The sequence below is a fragment of the Camelus dromedarius genome, chromosome 3 (genome assembly GCF_036321535.1).
Source record: "Camelus dromedarius isolate mCamDro1 chromosome 3, mCamDro1.pat, whole genome shotgun sequence".
Classification (NCBI taxonomy): domain Eukaryota; kingdom Metazoa; phylum Chordata; class Mammalia; order Artiodactyla; family Camelidae; genus Camelus; species Camelus dromedarius.
In genome coordinates this window covers 41,499,456-41,518,426 of record NC_087438.1, presented here as the reverse complement: position 1 = coordinate 41,518,426, position 18,971 = coordinate 41,499,456, and the positions used below count along the sequence as shown (strand labels likewise).

The window sequence follows — 18,971 nt, the reverse complement described above, 5'->3', positions numbered from 1 at the left end:
TAATGCAATGCTCTGCCACGCACAGATGGGGGATTCTGACAATAGATGTTTAGAGTAATGGCTGAAGATGCTAGCCAGTCGCGAAGGCCCAATAGTTTGCAGTTACATTCCCAAGGATTAGAATTTGCCTGAAGATGAGTCAGTGAAGACAATGGCTTAAGGACCCTTGGATGTAAGTCTGTAAGATTATTAAATGACAGATTAAGGATCTTCAAAGATGCTCCCATGTTTTCAAATGTATCATTATCAATGCTGATTATTCTGTTTCTATCTAACTTAAGATAAATTAAATTCTTTAGCAAGCTAAATGTGTCAGCATTTAAATTTTCCAAATCATTATGACTTAAGATCAAATGTTTAAGATTATTAATTCCACTAAACCCATCCCTAGCAACATTTTTAATTCTTGAATTTTTCAAGAAGAGATACTCCAAGTTGACAAGTCCTTTAAATGCAAAGGGCTGTATTGCTTCAATACGGTTATGAGACAAGGAAAGTCTTTTAAGACTCTTAAGTACATCAAAAGCATTTGATGGTACTTTTGTTAAATTATTACCTTCTAGATACAAAGAATCCAGGTTTCCAAGGTGCTGAAAGCCTGAGTCTGATATCCTCAAAATGTTATTGTTTGATAAATCAAGTATCCGAAGAGCAATCATACCAACAAAGGTACCACTCCCGAGGACAGTGAGGCGATTTCTTTGTAGATTTAAGTACTGAACTGAAACTAGATCACGAAATACTCCTCTTGGCACAAAAGATACTTGATTGGACTGTAAATATAAGTTACGAAGACTGGAAAGTCCCTCAAATATTCCAAGCTCCAAGCGTTTTATAAAATTATTATTTAGATATAGAAAATACAAATGCTTCAAATGGACAAAAGCTTTTGGATATACATACACAATGCTAGAATTATCCAAATACAATCCCATGAGAGAATGAAGTCCTGTTAATTCACTTTCATTTATATGGGACAGGTTATTTCCAGTCAGATAGAGAAAAACTGTACTTTCAGGAAAATTCTTAGGAATAACTGACAGGCCTAAGTTACGGCAGTTAACTTGTCTCCCAGTGCAGAGTTGGCAAACAGACGAACATCCAAGTACCTCTTTACGGAATAATAATACAAGACAACAGGTAACAAGCAGAAACAGTCGTAGACAAGGCAGAGAAAAACGTACTCCACACATAGCCCTGTTCTTGGTTTTTCTGTTCATATCAAAATTGGCTATAAAAAGAAAAGGTAAAACTTTAAATCACCAAAAAGCTCTTTAAATAAAGTTTTATAATACTAGAAATTCTGTACTCTATTCTATTTTATTAGGATCAGACAACAATACTAAATATCATAAATCATAAACTATGGTGATAACATAAAATAGTAAGTTTGAAATATGTTCCAGAATTATTAGCACCTCCAGGCCATTAACCCATTGTTTGACAAAATAATTCAAATTTAGTGAACTGCAAAATAAAATGGTTGCTAAGTTAATTTAAAATATTACAACTGACTATAACAAAAGTAACAAATGATGATGCAGGAATAACGATCTTTGGATATAATACGTCCCTTTATCAACTTAAAGTCTAATATCAAATAAATACCATCATAATTTATGAAAACACAAATTCATTACAGAACAATTACACTCTCTTTAAACTACAGGTTTTCACAAACCAAATTATTTTTTGTGTCAGCTAAATGTTCATATTTAAATAAAGAATCTTACCAAGAACAGGAAATTCATATTATTAACAATCGGCTGATTCAAGTAAAGGTTTTCCTTCTGAATCTGAAGAGCAACATCTCTAAACTGCATTTCTTTCTGCGGCACTGTTGACCACCCCCCCTCCACCTTTTTTTTTCTTTAAGTCGCAATTTGCTCAGGAAGCACCACTCTTCACACTGGTTCCTCCACACTCAGTGTGTAAAACAGAGGTTGCCATGGATACAGGAAACTGAGAGACAGGAAGTAATGCTATCTGTGTTTCAAAAGTATTGTTAAAAGGAAATCTCAGGAACTTATTCTTTCAGAATGCAGTTAATCTGAGTTTTTCCAACACAAAAATATTTCATAATTTAAAAACTAAGTATTTTTTAAAAAACATGAAAATTCAAAATACCCAGAATAAACAAACTCTATACATCAACAGATAGCTATCAAGTGGAAAAAGCAAGTAGAAACAAGATACAAATAGAGTAATGTAATTTCTATGAATTTTTTAATGCATAGAATATATTGTTTTGAATATACTGTAGAGACTTCAATTTTATTTTATTCCTTGAATAAAAAAGGTAGCAAAACCGAACAATTCAGAACGGTGAACACAAATGCTGTTACATTATCTTCTGCGCTCTTCTTTTATAATTAAAAAAATATGGAGTATCAAGAACATTGAATACTACCAACTAGCACCTTAATATATTAAGGTGTACGTCTTGGGTTGTTAAATGATATCAGGATAGAATAAAATGAAACTTTTATTTCTCATACTGTAAAAACTGAGGTAAACTAAAGTGACTATAACACACAGTACATCTAAATAATAGAGGAGAGCTCTCCAGTTGATATCCTGCAAAATTCTGACATCCAGAAAAACAAAGTTTAGCCTTTCTGCTCACCTAGGAGTTGCTGTTCTTAGAGACAAGTGATCACTACTAGGGAAGACCACAGAAATCAAAACCGCAAAAAAAGAACTCAGAGACCTCTTCATCTTCCTTGCTATGAACACATCACTAATTAGTGGCAAAACGGGCCTCTCAAGTTTTAGATTAGAACTCACGTTTCCCAGCTTCCCACTGCGTTTACCAGAAGGTACATTTTCCTGTGCTTTAAGTACTTCCATTTCACAGCAGTTCATATTATTTAGGTGATTTAAATTTTTCTCATGAGTTTTAAATCCTATAATAAGTTAAATAAAATCTTCATATATTTCCAATGCATAATAATTCTCCCCAATCTGAATTCTGACATTTTGATTTTGCGCTGGAATAACAAATCAAAGTGGTTCCTCATATCCTTTTCCTCATTCATACTAATATTCATTAAAACTATTTCTGAACCTCTTAACTCAGGTTCCTAAATGGGCTTCCTTCCCTTTTCTTTTCAGGAAATTGGCTCACTGAATTATTTTTCTCTCATTCTTATTGTACTGCCTTTGTCTTTAAATAATATCATGCTTCAGGTTTCAACACACACCTTTTTTTTTTCTATTCAGAAAATCCATTACAAGTACAAGAACACATAAATAAGAAAACACTGTTCTATTATCATCTTTCACACATATCTGGACATTATTTAGACATATAGCATCTATATATAAACCAATCAATATGGGTTTACTTATAAAGAATGGTTACAAAAGCAGTTACTAATCTTATGGATCTTAAATGTTACTTATAGATCCTAAATTCAAGAGAATCAAAATTTGAATGAGGTTTACAATAAAAAATAGTCCAACTGACACAACACTGTAAACTGACTATAATTCAGTTTAAAAAAAAATAGTCCAGTAACAATAAAAAATTTTATTACTGTGCTCAATGTAGGGGAAAATTTTAATAAGGAGCAGTATCTCAGTACAGATTGCTTAACAGCTGCTGGGAAGAAAAATGGTAACTACATAGTGGAAAAATCGGACAACACATGACCAGAATTAACATCATTAATGAGAAGAAGGTGGACACCCCAAACTGCTGGATGTGGTGTTTCAAGAAGGACACATCACTTGTGTAATATTCCAACCAAGGATGCATAACCTGGATCTAATCATGAGGAAACAGCAGACAAACCCCCAACGAGGAAACTTCTGTTCAGGGACAGGGAGAGAGCAAGGGAAGAATACAGGGAGGGAGGGAGAGAGGGAGGAAGAAAGAAAGAGAAGAAAGAATAGGATTGTATTCTTCAAACGTGTTAGCTGTAAGTGAGAAAGACGGCTGACGAAGTGACATTACAGTGTAAAAGAGACTACAAAAACATGACAACTGAATGCAATACGTGATTCTAGACTGAAGTATTTAGGGGTAAAAGTCCATCATCTGTGCACTTTACACGAAAATGGTTTAAAAATAAAGACCATATATGGTGTCTGGTGTGTGTGTGTGTGATGTATGTATGCACACACATCCAGAGAGAGACAGACACATAGAAGACACATGCTAACAATGTCCAGCCTGTCATGATCATGGAACTTACTGACTAGTAGGGGAGACAGCCATTAAAATGTACTAGAGGCAGGAGGGTATAGCTCAGTGGCAGAGTGTGTGTCTAGCATGCACAAGGTCCTGGGTTTAATCCTCCATTAAAAATAGGATGGATGTAGAATTTCACTACATCAGCAATGACCAGCCTATACTGTACTGGAAAACTCAGCATTTTTTGATATAGAAAAAGGCTATCTTTAGTATCCTGTTGTCATGTGTCAGAATCTATACATTAGAGTTGATGTGTTTTGTACTAGTGTCACAGCATAAAATCGTATTACAAGACTTAAGGATTTAAGGTCTCTTTAGAGAATTATCATAGATTTACATTAAACGAGAGCCACCGTGCTTGTGTTTTAATTGGAAGTTCCTATGGTGTCAGTTGTTTGGAAGTCAATGATGTTTGCCACTGAAATTCACATCCATAGAAATATGTTATACTTCCATGGAACTTTGCTTTAAGTGACACTATGCACACAGAATTCGTTTCTAGTTCTAGATAGAACTGTACTTAATTCTCAGTATTATTCTTGACTTTTTAAGGGCTGTGCTATGAGAATATGTTCTACCGTACTGTTAAAATCTAATTACATATACTTTAGAATTTAAGATAGTCCTTTGGAACCTATAAATGTGAATTTTGATGTAATAACTGCTAATAAAATTATATGGAAACACTGGGGGGAAAAGCCTCCATTAAAAATAAATAATAATCTAATTATCCCTCCCCCCCAAAATAAAATAAATTAAACTGTGAAGTAATTTTTTTCAAATGTACTAGATACCCAACTATCCTTCAATGGCTGAAGTGATATATTAATACAATGGAATACTACTCAGCAATAAAATAAGAACATTCTAATAACATACACAACAGCTTAGATGAATTTAAAAGGCATTATGTGTCAAAAGGATATATACTACCTGATTCTGTTTATATGACATTCTCAAGAAGACAAAATTCTTGTGAAAGAGAACAGACCAGTGGTTATCAAGAGTTAGAGGTCAAGGTGAGGATGTGTCTCCCAAGGTATGTAGCAAAAGAGAGTTTCCTCAGGTGATAAAATTGTTCCTTGTATTCTAATTGTGGTGATGTTTTCATATATCTACATGTGTTAAAATTTATAATAGTGCATATCCCCCCAAAAAGTCTAATTTACTCTATGTAAATTTAATAACTAAAAGTCTTTCTATTTTAGAATACAAATACAAATATTTGCATTTGGAATATTATTCAATCATAAAGAAATGAAGATTGCTTTGGCAATTCTGGGTCTTATGTGGTTCCACATAAATTATGGGATTATTTGTTGTAGTTCCGTGGAAAATGCCATGGGTAATGTGACAATAGACTTCAGACAATACTACAAAGCTACAGTTATCAATACAGCATGGTACTGGCACAAAAAGAGACACACCAATCAACGGAACAGAATAGAGAGCTCAGAATAAACTCACACACCTATGGTCAAATAATCTTTGACAAAGGAAGCAAGAAAAGACAATGCAGAAAAGACAGTCTCTTTGGCAAGTGATGATGGGAAAGCTGGACTACTGAATATAAATAAATCAATGAAGTTAGAACACTTCCTCACACTATACATTAAAATAAAATCAAAATGGCTTGAAGACTTAAGACATGATGTAAGACATGACACCATAAAACTCCTAGAAAAGAACATAGGCAAAACATTCTCTGACATAAACTATAGCAATACCTTCTTAGATCAGTCTCCCAATGCAAAACAAATAAAAGCAAAAATAAACAAATGGGACATGATAAGCTTTTGCACAGTGAAGGAAACCAAAGCCAAAATGAAAAGGCAATCTACAGAATAGGAGAAAATATTTGCAAATGATGCAAGCGACAAGGGATTAATTTCCAGAATATACAAACAGCTCATACAACTCAGTATCAAAAAAAGCTCAAAATCAAAAAATGGGCAGAAGACCTAAACAGACATTTCTCCAAAGAAGACAGAGAGATGGCCAAAAGGTACATGAAAAGATGCTGAATGTTGCTAATTATTAGAGAAATGCAAATCAAAACTACAATGAGGTATCACATCATGCCAGTCACTATGGTCATTATCAAAAATCTACAAATAATAACTGCTAGAGAGAGAGTAAAGAAAAGAGAATCCACCTACACTGTTGGTGGGATGTCAGCTGGTGCAGCCACTATGGAAAACGGTATAGAAGTTCCTTAAAAAACTAAAAATAGAGTTACCAAATGGTCCAGCAATCCCACTCCTGGGTATGTATCTGGAAAAGAAAAAACTCTATTTCGGAAAGATACATGCACCCCAGTGTTCATAGCAGCACTATTTACAATGTCAAGACATGGAAGCAACTTAAATGTTCATCAGTATGGAAGTGGATAAAGATGTGGTATACATATACAGTGGAATATTACTCAGCCACGAAAAAGAATGAAATACTGCCATTTGCAGCAACATGGATGGACCTAATAAACACTATGCTAAGTGAAGCCAGATAGAAAAAGACAAGTATTATATGATATCACTGATTGTAGAATCTAAAAAACAAACAAACTTATTTATAAAACAGAAACAGATTCAGAGGCATATAAAACAAACTTACATTTACCAAAGGGGAAAGGGGAGAAGGAGGGATAAATTAGGAGCATGGGATTAACAAACACACAACTATATCTATATAAAACAGATAAACAATAAGGATTTACTGTATAGCATAGGGAACTATATATTCAATATATTGTGATTACCTATAATGGAAAAGAATCTGAAGCTGTACACCTGACACTAACACAATAAGTCAACTATAGTTAAATGAAAAAAAAAAAGTAAAGAAAAGCTACCATTCCTCCAAAACACAAGGCCCAAATGGTGCAACGAGTTAAAAAAAAAATCCTTCATGAAGAAAGATCTTATACAACACAGTGAATTCAGAAGCTCATGAAAAGAGGCCATCAATCCTAACATCTTCAGAACAAGATACATCACCTCATACTGCAAATGTTAATGAAATACATTACTTGTGTGGCTGCTGTGCAATTTTCATCAATGCTAACACATTTCCCATTCAGAAGGTCCTATTTTGGCAACCACTGTATGGAATCAAAACCCAGGATGCAGCAGGTGAGGGGAACAGCCCAGTGGTAGAGCACATACCTGGCATGCTGGTCCTGGATTCAAATCCTAGTGCCTCCATTAAGGGAAAAAAGAATTTTAAAAAAAGGCGGGGGGAATGCGGTTCTTCAGTTGAGGAGAAATGTATTTGAAACTTGTATTGTGGAATCCTCCCCACATTAATGCAGAAGACAACTACACTGGCACTTATGTTTGGGTCTGTAGGAAGATTTATCTTGCCTCTCCTTAAGCATATCAGTACCCTGGAGTTTGCAACCCCTAGCACAGCAGCAGCATTTGTAGGGACAACAGAAGCAATTTTCACTCCACTGGAAAGAGTTCAAGCACTACATTAAGACCACAAGCATCATGACAAAGTTACAAACACTTATCAGGCTTTCAAGACACTGAAATGCCATGGAATTACAGAGTATTATGGAGGATGGATGCCTATTTTTAAAAGTTTCAGCAACGTCCCTTCTTTTGCCTTTGAGGTACTGTCAAGGAGCATCTGCCTACCATGATGACTCATAGTGCTCATCTGGTCAATGATTTTATCTGTGGGGGTCCCATGTTGGGACTTTGTTTTTTCCAGTTAATGCTGTAAAATCTTCATGTAGTCTCAGATTGATGGGAAATTTCTATCTTTCCTGAAGATTTTCCAAAAAATCTGGCTAGAATGGGACAGTAAACTGACAAATTTTTTCAAAGCTGTCCATGTGAATTACCATCAGTCCCTCATCTCTTGGGGTATAGTTAATGTGACTTACGAGTTCTTGTTAAAGATTATGTGAAAGAAATTGGTTAAGTGCCATTTATCAACTGAATAGACCTGAGAAGAATGCAGTTTGGTCTCATTCCTAATTGGCCAAATTACCGGGGGGGGGGGGGGGGTGAGAAAAAAAAGAAATAATCTTTTGGAAATAAATGTCCTTAGAAATAAAAATTCAAGAATCCCAAAGAAAAAGCAACCTAAGTGTCCACTGATGGATGGATAAAAAAGATGTGGCAGAGTAGAACCACAAGCTCGCCTCTCCTCGTGACTACAACAAAACCACAACTGACTGCTAAACAACCACTGGACAAAACGATGGGAATCTAGCAAAAAAGATCTTCAACTAGAAACACAAAGAGAGAACCAGAGTAGGACATTAGGAGAGGCATGCTTGTGATATAACTGGGTTCCATTATCTCCAGGTGGGCAACCCACAAGCTGAAGAATAATTAAGCTACAGAGGCCCTCCTACAGGAATGAGAGTTCTCAGCCCCACGTCAGGCTCCCCAGCCCAGGGTTGTGGCATTGGGAGGAGGAGATCCCAGGTCATCTAGTTTTGAAGGCCAGTGGGGCTTACCTCCAGGAGACCCATGGGACTGAGGGAAACAGAGATTTCATTCTCTTGGGAAGCGTACACAGACTCTTGCGTGCGCCAGGTCCAAGGGCAGAGGCAGTCATTTCATAGGAACCCAGGCCAGACCTGCCTGTTGGTTTTAGAAGGTCCCCTGGGGAGGTAGAGGATGGCTGCAGCTCACCCAGGGGACATAAAAGCTGGTGACAGACATTCTGGAAGTGTTCACCTATATGTGCTTTCCTGGAGGCTGACACCTTGATTGGATCATTAGCATCAAGACCTAGCCCCACCCAACAGCCTGAAGGCTTAAGGGCTGGGAAGACTCAGGCCAAACAACACACTGAATGGGAACCCAGTCCCACCCATCAGCAGACCTCCTGAGCCACAAACTCCTCTAGACACTGCCCTACCCACCACAGGTCCAGAATCACGCTTCACCCAGCAGTGGCCAGGCATTAACTCCTCCTGCCAAGAAACCTGCATAAGCCTCTAGTCCAGCCTCATCCACCAGGGGCAGATACCAGAAATAAGAAAACAACAATCTCAAAGCCTGTGGAAGGAATCCACATACACAGGCCAGGCTCTACACTGGGACTGGCTGGAACCTGGTCCTTGGGTGACAAGAGAGGAGTGTACTGCTGGGACACATAGGATGTCTCCCACAGAGGGCCACCTCTCCAAGGTCGAGAAACATAACTAACCTATCTAGAAATATAAACAGAAAGACAAACAATATGAGGTGGCAGAGGAATATCTTCCAGGCCAAAGCACAAGATAACACCCCAGAAGAAGAAATAAGTGATGAGGATATAGGCAATTTATCCAAGAGTTTAGAGTAACGATGGCAAAGATGTTCAGAGAACTTGAGGAGTATAGATGCACAGAGTGAAGTTTTTAGCAAAGAGAAAATATAAAGAATACCCAAACAGGATTGAAGAATAAAATTACTGAAATGAATAGCACACTAGAAGGAACCAAAATAGACTAAATGAGGCAGAGCACGAATTAGTGAGATAGAAGATGGATTAGTGGAAATCACTAATGCAGAACAGAAAAAAGAAAAAAAGAATGAAAAGAAGTAAGGATAGTTTAAGAGAACTCTGGGACAACATGAAATGCACTACTATTCACATTATAGGGGTCCCAGAAAGAGGAGAGAGAGAGAAAGAACCTGAGAAATTTTTTGAAGAGATAGTAACAGAAAACTCCCCCAACTTGGGAAAGGAAACAGTCACCCAAGTCTGGGAAGCGCAAACAGCTCCACATAGGATCAACCCAAAGAGGAACATACCAAGGCACATAGTAACCACACTGACAAAAATTAAGGATAAGGAGAAAATATTAAAATCTGCAAAAGAAAAGCAACAAATAACATACAAGGGAACTCTCACAAGGTTATCAGCTGATTTTTCAGCAGAAACTCTACAGTCCAGAAGGGAGAAGCATGCTATATTTAAAGTGATGAAAGGGTAAAACTTACAACCAGGAATACTCTTATCTTAGCAAGGCTCTCATTCAGATTTGATGGAGAAGTCAAAAGCTTCGCAGATTAACAAAAACTAAAAGAATTCAGCACCACCAAACAAGCTTTACAAAAACGTGAAAGAACTTCTCTAGCCATCAAACCACAAGAAAAGAGAACAAAAAGAGAAAAAAAACACCTACAAAAGATTGATTTGGCAGTTTGGGGTCTTTTATGGTTCCATATAAATTGTGGAATTGTTTGTTCTAGTCCTGTGAAAAATGTCATGGCTATTTTGACATGCATTGCATTGGATTTGTAGATTGCTATGGGTAGTGTGGCCATTTTGATAATGTTGATTCTTTCAATCCAAGAGCACAAGAAATCTTCCCATTTCTTTTTATCATCTTCAATTTCCTTCATCAATGTTTTACAATTTTCAGAGTACAGGTAACCTTCTTGGTTAGGTTTATTTCTAGGTATTTTGTTGTTTCTGATGCAATGGAAATGTTTATGCCAGTTGTAAAATTCTGGTTTTTGAAGAGCAAAAAAAAAAAAAGTGAAGGGCCACAAATGGCAGTATAATTCTTTTTTTTTACAGGTGAGTTATATTCCATTGCATATATGTGCTACATCTTCTTTATTCATTCATCTATTGATGTACTTAGGATGCTTCCATGTCTTGGCAATTGTAAACAGTGCTGCTGTTAATAGCAGGGTGTATGTATGTTTTTGAATTAATATTTTTGTTTTTCTCCAGTATATGCCCAGGAATGGAATTGCTGGGCCATGTGGTGGTTCGTTTTTGGAGTTCTGAGTGGCTGCACCAATTTACATTCCCACCAACAGTGTACAAGGGTTTCCTTTTCTCCACATCCTTGCCAACATTTGTTGTTTGTGTTCTTTTTGATGATGGCCATTCTGACAGGTGTGAGATGGTGCCTCATTGTGGTTCTGATTTCATTTCCCTGATACTGTTGATGTTGAGCAGCTTTTCATGTTCCTGTTGGCCATCCGCATTTCCTCTTTTGGAAAAAGTCTGTTCAGTTCTGTCCATATTTTAAATGGGTTGTTTCTTTGTTTTTTAATCGAAATACAGTTGATTTAAAATGTTGTATTAGTTTCTGGTGTACAGCATGGGTGGACTTGGAAGACATTATGCTAAGTGAAATAAGTCAGACAGAGAAAGACAAACACTATAATATATCACTGACATGTGGAATCTAAAAAAATACAACAAACTAGTGAATATGATATAAAAGAAACAGATTCACAGATGCAGAGAAGGAACCAGTGCAGAGAGGGAAGGGAGAAGGGCAAGATGGAGGTGGAAGATTAAAAGGTACAAACTATCAGGTAAGAAATAAGCTACAAGGGTGTATTGTACAACATGGGGAATACAGATAATATTTTATAATAACTATAAATGGAGTATAACCTTTAAAAATTGTGAATCACTATATTGTATACCTATAACACAAAATATTGTACATCAACTATACATCAATTTAAAAATATGAATTATAAAATAAAGTTATAAAAATATTAAAAATTAAAATTAAAAAAATTAACCATTTAAAAAAAAAGCTGAGGTAGAACTGAAGGAGTTAACAGCTGGAGGCTGTCAATTGACCTTCCTTCTCCTAACATTCCTTTTTTGAAGGAGGAGCAGCCATTTCAGTGTCTGTCACAAGGAGGCATAGAATAAAAGTCCCTACTGACGCCTCCAGGATTAGGGACACTTCCTAAGGAAGTGACATTTAAACTGAGGCCTCATGGATAGATTAAAATTGGCGAGGGAAGAGTGAGAGGATTCCCGACCAGGGAACAGATGTGGGAAGGCTCTTTGTGGCAAGGGTTTTGAATCCTTGAAGGAACTGAAAAAAGATGGCTGAGCACAATGCGTTGAGGACAATGCTGGTTTCCAGCATACACTCCAGAAATCAATCCTTCTCAAACTTAATGTGTATGATGTTCTTTTTTGAGAATCTCTAATTTAAAATGCAGATCTCTGAACCCCACTCAAAGATTCTAATGCAGTAGGTCTAATGTACAGCCCATCATCTAGGTTTTAATAAGCACTTTGGAGGATTGTGATAAATAGTAGTTGTTGTTATTATCTCTTTGCTTGCCTGTCTCCCACAGACTGTGAGATCCTCTCAGTTTCCTAGCACCCGGCATAAAATGTGCACTTGATAAACATTTGAGGAATGAATAAATGACAAATAAAAAAATTGAGGGCCAGGTAATGAAAATAGGATATCTAAAAGCACCTTATAAACCATAAATAAAATGTTCTATACTGTTAAAAAAAAATAGATGTGGCGCACACACACGTACACACAGAATGAAATATTAATCACTCAGCCATAAAAAAAGAATGAAATCCTGCCATTTGTGACAACATGGATAGACCTAGAGAGTGTTACGCTAAGTGAAATAAATCACACAGAGAAAAACAAATACTGTATACTTTGACTTATATGTGGAATCTAAATTGCAAATCAAATAAACAAAACAGAAACAGACTGATAGATACAGAGAACAAAGTGGTATTTGCCAAAGGGGAGGGAGTGGGGAGATGGGCGAAATAAAGGAAAGCAATTAAGACATACAAACTTCCAATTATAAAACAAATAAGTCACAAGGATGTAATGTACAGAATAGGGAATATAAAAAATAATATAATAACTTTGTATGCGACAGACAGTAACTTGTGTCGATAATTAGACTTACCGTGGTGATTTCATAATGCATGAACATACTGACTATATTGTACACCTGAAACTAATATTGTAAGTCAATTATACTTAAGGAAAAAGAACAATCGCAAAGAAGATAGTATGAAAAAACCCTGTGAAAATGACAATGCTCATTATAGAAACAATGCATAAGTGTATGCAAAATGTAAAGTTCGTGAGAAAATCACTGTGTGTCTGTGTTTTTTTACAACCCAAAGTACAAAATATTTACTATAAACAAATACATATTTTAAATTAAGTACAAGTTAGGCCCACAGCAAGACAACCCAAGAAAATCTGCTGTACAAGACATTATTTATATATATACTATATGTATTTTATTAAAATACACATTTTGTAAAATATATAAATACAGCATTTTTTTAAATGATGTGTTTCCACACTACTATATGCAAGTAGTTCATAAACTGATTTACATACTACAGTGGGCCCTCCATATCCGCAGGTTCTGCATCCTCAGATTCACCCGACTGCGGATGTGGAGGGCCAACTGCACTGTGTCATTCTATATAAGGAACTTGAGCATCCTTGGACTGTGGATTATTATTCACAGGGGTTCCTGGAATCAATCCCACGCAGATACGGAGGGCTGGCTGCACTTACCAAAAGCAGACTACAAAAAGTGAAACAGAACTGTATTTATTTCTCATTGGCTTCTTTACAATTATAGAGATATGAATATGTCTCTAAATCTTAGGAAACCCGCCTTGTAATCTCTAGCTACCAATTTGTTTAATGTCCTTTCTCTTAAAATTCCTCAATAGTGGCCCATAACTTCTACCAATATTTCCTAGTCACCTGCTAGTTTCTTATTCACTCATTTAACTAGAGACAATTATGCCACATCTGCACATATAAATTAACCACATTCTATCTTTCAGTTATTATTTTCCAATTTTCCTTAGTACAGATTCTTGATTCCAATCATATTTACTCCCCTAAATATGCTTTCCTCTGTCATTGCACCTTAGCTTATTCTATTTCTACAGAGAAGCATGCCCTAATACCTCAAACTCTCCCCAGGACATCTATACCAAGATCAACCCTTTCCAGACACAGGTCAAATGTCAAGTACAAAGCTTCTGCTGCCACAAGGTACCCAGTCCTTACACTCCATGCCCTACTGGTATGTGATGTTAACTTCCACCTTGTACTTTTGAAATACTGTGGTATCAACTACCATCTCTTCAAGATTACTACTCTTTTGTATACTCCCAAAATTAGAACTATAAATTTCCCAAGGGCAATGTCTATGCCTCATAGTTCTCTGTATTCACACAATACGTACTTAATAGTTTTTTATACACAGCAGGTTTTCAATATATATTTTTAATCCAGTAACATGTAATTCAAACCAAATTCACCAAACACATACTTTTTTAAAACGCTGACATAACTGTAATTACACTAACATGAATGCCTCTGCTATTTCACAAACTTATACAACCACTGCAATGATCCGCATAAAATTCAGTATTGACAACTCCCAAGACCTCGTCAACTAAATATATATTTTTTAAATTCCATAAGCAGTAGGTATCTTATTTCTATGATTCTCCTAAGAGCCTATATCATTGTTCCACTTTATAGCCACAGGGAAATTTAGGCAAGTTATTTCAAATTAAAACAAACAAACTAAACTGATTACAATCATCATAAAGGTAAAAAGAAAGGTATTTATTAAGGAAAAAAATTGCCCAGAGACATTAGTGATTACTGTAATTTCTTGCTCTCCAATTTTTATCAAGATAGTTCTTATTTGACAATCCAAAGCAACTGCAAAATAACTACATTTACATTAAAATCACTCTGGTAAATAGAGAGTATTTCCAAAAAAAGTATATCCAAAGAAAAGTCAGGAGATCTAAAAGTAGCCATTCCCTTGAAAATAATGACGAAAATCTATGGGTCTTTTCTTAGTATCAACCAGGTGAAATTTCCTTTTGTCTCTGCCTCCAAGCCTCTGCTTTTTTCTTCCTCTCTATCCATGAAAATGGGGCAAAGGAAGACTGAGGTATTTGGACCTAAAACGTTTGAGACCTAGAATTTGCAAAGTTGGCTTTTTACAGTGTGGTATGATAGAATTCCTCCTGGCTTTTCTAAATATCAATATGCAACATTCCTTGTAAATAATACTCTTAAATGAAAACTTTAAACAAAACCATCACCAGAGAAAAATTACTCAGTCTGTGTCTATGCACAAATTTGACTCTAACTGACAAATTCTGCTGGAATAACAGAGACAACACATCAGAACACATCAGAAATTCAATTCCCACAGAACAACAGATTAGATTACTTACTACCTTTATAATTCCTAAATCCCATGAAAGTAATTCTATTTGTCAGTATACACGCAGAGTATTTCAGTGCCTCTATGAAAACGACACTACTATAGAGCAGAGCCAGTCCAGTGATGAAAAAATAACACTGGGTACTAATTTAAGAATAAGCTTCCTTTGGTAGAATACATCAATTTTTTCAAACATGAAACGAATTTTTTTCATACACTATGAAATGTGATCTAGCAATTATCAACTGTAGCAGCTACTGCAACAGTAATTAAGTAATATCTATTGAGTTCTTAACATCAATTATATAAAAGCAACTAACATTGCACAAAAGAAACTAATATCCAATGAGTTCTGAATTACCTCACTTAACTTTTACAATAATCTTACAAGAGCTACTACTATTAACCTCATACAAACAGATGCAAAAAAGTTAAATAACTTGCCCAGAATCGCAGTTAAAAGGTAACAAAACCTGAGTAGTAAGATTCTTAAAACACTAAGGTATATATTTACTGATGATTTTAAGGGACTCCCAAATCAGCACATAGTAATCAATCAACTAATAGTCTTTGTGTCAAGTTAGCTTCCCAAAGGTGAGTAATGCTATAGCAAACCATTTAAAAGAGCCTTCTACCACAATGAGATACCACTTCATATCCACTAGCATGGCTATAATCAAAAAGAGATAATAACAAATGTTGACAAGAATGTGGAGAAACTGGAACCCTCTGCTGGTGGGAAAGTAAAATGGTATAGCTAATTTAAAAACCAGTCTGCCAATTCCTTAAAAGGTTAAACATAGAGTCATCATATAACCCAGCAAAACCCAAGGGAAATGAAAATAAATATACACAGAAAAACTTGTATGCAGATAACAGCATTATTCATAATTGTCAAAAAGTAGAAAGAGCTCAAATGCCCAACATCTGATGAATCGATAAACAAAATATGGTATATCCATATAAAACATATTATTCAGCAATTTAAAAAAATTAAAAAACTGATAACTGCTAAAATATGTAAACCTTGAAAGCACGCTAATTTAAAGAAGTCAGTCACAGAAGATCATACACTGTCTGACTGCATTGGTAGGAAATGTCCACAATAGGGAAATATTTTCCTTATAGAAGCCATCTATTTCCACAACTTACATATCAAAAATATTTTTAAACCACACACATAAAATTAAATACTGAAGCAAATAGTATTGTCACAAGAAGTTTAAAATAAAAAAGCTTTAGATACAACTAGATATATTTCCACACTTCTTAATCAGTGTAATTTCAAGTTTTCCCTCAATAACCTCAGTACTGTATGTTAAAGAAAACTCTAACGTGCTCTACTAACCTTAGTATCTTTTACCATTCATTAATTTATTAGCATTTATTCAGCAAATGTTTATAGAGCGCTGGCTACCGCCAAAACCCAGGTTCTTTAACATTAACATTTTAAAGGCCTAAATAATTCTCAAGTCACTATTTTTCCACTAAGAGAAAGGGACAGAGCAGTAAGCTAAATGTTGGTAACTTGAATCTGGTTTCCAAAAATAAGATGCCACTCAGTTTCACAGTGAGGAACTACGTAGGTCTTGTGCACATCAACCTGGGAAGTAGCAACACCTGACAGTTAAGAGGGCAAGCCCTGCCATCTATCTGCCCAAAGTCAAAATTTGCTCTATGACATGCCACATGCCAGAGCCTAGACGAGTTATTTAATTTTATTTCCTTGCTTTATAAAAAGAGGAAAATCATAAGTATAATTCAGGACTGTTTAAAAATTAAATGAGATATAAATGTAAAGCACTTAGCAAAATATAAGACATATGGTAATGTAAACAGATAAGGTAGGGAGTCCCTGGAGAAAGAGTACCAGGCATGGCTTTCTTGACATAAGAGAAGCTATTTTTGGCCTAAGCCATTTTGTGGTCTAAGCTTGGCCTTTACAGGTCTCAGTAATAATGATCTTAAGGGAATAAAAGAGCAAACTGTTACCAAGCAATAGAAGTAGCAATAGCAAAGATAAAAAATCAGTAGTAAAAACCCCCAGTTCTATTTCACTAGTAAAGACTAGCCTGAAGCACTTTCTTGAGATGTTTTACAGAATTCAACCACCACCACCCGCCCCAGCCCTAGGCATTCAACCCCAGATCAACAGGAACCTGAGGGATGATGACATAGATCTCCTTTGAACCTTCAGTCAACTAAAGCTTGGACTCTGTCAACTGCCCAAGCCTCTTCATGAATATGTATGTACCCTTAGCTTGAAACTTCCCCAAAACTTCCCCGCTGCTTTGGGAAAGATCCCCAGTGTTCTCCTTACTTGCTACAGGTAATAATTCCTACCCTCTTCCAATCTTTGGCGTGGTTGTGTTTTTTGGCTCAACATCCACTGAAAGTGAACCCAAGTTTTTGAGTAACAGTAAGCACTCAAAAATTATTACCTATTGTTATGGTTTTAGGACAAAACAATTACCTGTGTTCTTAATCCACCAAATCACCTACTAGAAATAGCACATAAATTTAAAAAAAGAAATTCTAAAGCTAACTGGACTTATTTCACTAATTTATCACTAGGTTGTATGCACTCTAAAAAATTCTCTAAGACAAAATGATCTAATATATTATCATTATTCTTTTCACAAGCAATCAAGCCTTAAGACCTGCTTTCATGCCTTTAAAATTAAAAGTACCAAGAAACAAAAACAAAAACAAAAAACCCAAAAGTACATAATGCCAAACTCCATAAAGACAGGGATAAAAGAAAAAAAAAAATCTTTAAATGTCCAAATGAAAGCATTTTGTATTTGCTTTACAGAAATAAAAATTTTAACAGAGGTTGTAAAGTATACTTAATGACTTCATCTACATAAAGAAAAAAAAAAAAAAAACAACTTGTAAGCTTCTTTAAAGATAATCCAAAATAAATAACAAATAATAACAAATTTATATAGCATACTTTTGAATTACCAGAAGGATAATATATTTTATGAAGTCCTACTGACATTGAAATATTATATATTTAATATATTTATATAAAAGAGGACCTAAAATAAGTCTAATAAAATCTTATTATTTTAAAAAATGGGAATTCAGACAAGAATGAAATAAATTGGTAAAATGAATACAACCAGGTTAAACAGTACTCACTGCTCTCATTTACATCTTTTTAGATCTAGACCAACACTTGCCACATCATTATTAACAAAATTAGCATACATATGCATAAAACACTGCTCAGCAACATACAGCAATACCAAAGGTCACAACAGTGCTAATATTTTGATGCTTTAATTAAACAAATTTTACGAAAACATTTCCTCACCTATTATCAGATGGCAGAAGAGAAAGCAAAGCCAAAGCTGAAAGTTTTCTTCTTTCAGGCTGGGTAATATTGTCCATGCGATCAACCCACATTTCAATCATATTTCCCAAAAGCTGGTCCATCTGAAAAAAGACCAGGAGGCATCTCAAAATATTTGAAATGCTACTTACTTGTGGATAAGTACTGTTAAAGGCTAAAACCTTATAAGGAATGGTTAAAGTTCAATTCTAGCAAACTACAGAATTGGCATACAAGAATCTGGGGCAAGCCTTGAGCTGGAAAAAAAAATTTTTTTGATCAAAACCAGAAAATGACTAATTAATTTGAGAGCCAATTAATTCTGGGAGCCAAACAGATTTGTTCAACTTACCTAGGCTAGTCTAGAAGTTGTATTTTGTAGATGTGATTAACATTTACAATTAGATGACTTTAAAAAGATTACCATAGAGAATGTGGGTTGGGC

General features: G+C 35.4%; 1 protein-coding gene and 1 pseudogene across 4 annotated transcripts in view; one reads left to right on the top strand and one right to left on the bottom strand.

Moving 5' to 3' along the window:
* The window catches only part of IPO11 (importin 11), a 169,026-nt gene that overhangs the window by 32,535 nt on the left and 117,520 nt on the right, over window positions 1-18,971 (bottom strand). The window contains exons 27-29 of one of the 4 annotated variants that reach the window (XR_010378510.1): window positions 18,509-18,630; window positions 1,110-1,231; window positions 127-178 (exon numbers count right to left, since the gene is read on the bottom strand). Coding sequence is in view for 3 of the 4 variants with exons in the window: in XM_064480934.1 (XP_064337004.1) it covers window positions 157-178; window positions 18,509-18,630 (144 nt within the window). In the remaining variant the exon portion in view is untranslated. Of the gene's footprint in view, window positions 1-20; window positions 179-1,109; window positions 1,232-18,508; window positions 18,631-18,971 lie in introns of those variants that run through there. The other 3 variants (XM_031445867.2, XM_064480934.1, XM_010974915.3) reach the window with 3 other exon arrangements.
* On the top strand, window positions 5,224-8,387 carry LOC105084850 (mitochondrial nicotinamide adenine dinucleotide transporter SLC25A51-like; annotated as a pseudogene).